This window comes from Pterocles gutturalis, unplaced genomic scaffold (assembly GCF_000699245.1).
Source record: "Pterocles gutturalis isolate BGI_N339 unplaced genomic scaffold, ASM69924v1 scaffold2354, whole genome shotgun sequence".
NCBI lineage: Eukaryota > Metazoa > Chordata > Aves > Pterocliformes > Pteroclidae > Pterocles > Pterocles gutturalis.
This window is the reverse complement of record NW_010135354.1, coordinates 1894-3269: the sequence shown is the minus strand read 5'-3', so window position 1 is coordinate 3269 and position 1376 is coordinate 1894. Positions and strand designations below refer to the sequence as shown.

At 62.3% G+C, this 1376-nt stretch overlaps 1 protein-coding gene across 1 annotated transcript in view; it reads left to right on the top strand.

Moving 5' to 3' along the window:
* Nucleotides 1–4: 4 nt before the first annotated feature.
* The window catches only part of LOC104467875 (C-type lectin domain family 18 member A-like), a gene marked incomplete at both ends in the record, with an annotated part of 2179 nt that continues 807 nt past the window's right edge, over nt 5–1376 (top strand). Inside the window, 3 exons of the mRNA XM_010081836.1 lie at nt 5–104; nt 193–300; nt 1305–1376. The exon at nt 1305–1376 is cut by the window's right edge and continues 18 nt beyond it. Coding sequence (XP_010080138.1) covers nt 5–104; nt 193–300; nt 1305–1376 — 280 coding nt within the window. The remainder of the gene's footprint in view (nt 105–192; nt 301–1304) is intronic.

The window sequence follows — 1376 nt, the reverse complement described above, 5'->3', positions numbered from 1 at the left end:
GGGGATGCCCATCCTGCCCTACAAGCAGGGGCCCTGGTGCTCGCTCTGCACCGCCGGCCTCTCCGGCTGCTTCAAGTCCTGGGACCACGGCGGCGGGCTCTGCGGTGAGTCCCCGCTGTCCCCCGATCCCTGCGCGGTCCCTGGCCCCTGCCATGGCCCTTGACGCCCACGCCACCTGTCTGCTGTGCCCAGAGGTGCCAAGGAACCCCTGTCGCATGAGCTGCAGGAACCGTGGGCGCCTCAACATGAGCAGCTGCCAGTGCGCCTGTCCCTCCGGCTACACGGGCAGGTACTGCCAAGGTGAGAGGGGCCCTGCACAGCCCCCGCCTCCCCTTGCCCCCAGAGATGCGTGTGCATGGCCGCTGCAGCAATTGTGTGCACAGGGTTGGTGCAGTGCATGCCTGTGCATAGCCAGTGCAATGTATGTATGCACTGGGTTCGTGCAGTGCATGCGTGTGCATGGCCAGTGCAGTGCATGTGTGTGCAGTGTCAGTGCAGTGCAAGTCTGTGCAGCGTTGGCGCAGTGCATGTGTGTGCAATGTTGGTGCAGTACATATGTGTGCAGTGTTGGTGCAGTGCATTCATGGGCATGGCTGGTGCAGTGCATGTGTGTGCAGTGTTGGTGCAGTGCGTGTGTGTGCAGTGTTGGTGCAGTGCATGCGTGCACAGGTCTGGTCATGTGCATGTGTGCGCAGTGTCAGTGCCGTGCATGTGTGCGCAGGTCCGGTGCAGTGCATGTGTGTGCAGTGTTGGTGCAGTGCATGCGTGCACAGGTCTGGTCATGTGCATGTGTGTGCAGTGTCGGTGCAGTGCATGTGTGCACAGGTCCGGTGCAGTGTATGTGTGTGCAGTGCATGCGTGCACAGGTCCAGTGCAGTTCATGTGTGCACAGGTCTGGTGAAGTGCATGTGTGTGCAGTGTCGGTGCAGTGCAATGTGTGCACAGGTCTGGTGCAGTGCATGTGTGTGCATGTGTGCGCAGGGCTGGTGCAGTGCATGTGTGTGCAGTGTCAGTGCAGTGCATCCGTGCACAGGTCCGGTGCAGTGCATGTGTGTGCAGTGTCGGTGCAATGCATCCGTGCACAGGTCCGGTGCAGTGCATGCACAGCATGGCTGATGCAGTGTTAACTGTCCGCTCAGTGCAGTGCATGCACACAGTGGAGCAGCACACTTGCACCAGATCAGCTCAGTGCACACATGTCCACGGCCAATGCAGTGCGGCGCCCTGGCGCGCAGCACGAGCTCAGCTGGGGCGGGCGGGGGCTGCTGAGCCCCCCGGCAGCTAACGCGGCACCTTGCCCACAGTGAGGTGCAACGGGCAGTGCCTCCACGGGAAGCTCCGGAGGGAGGAGTGCTGCTGCCTCCGCGATGCGGGCT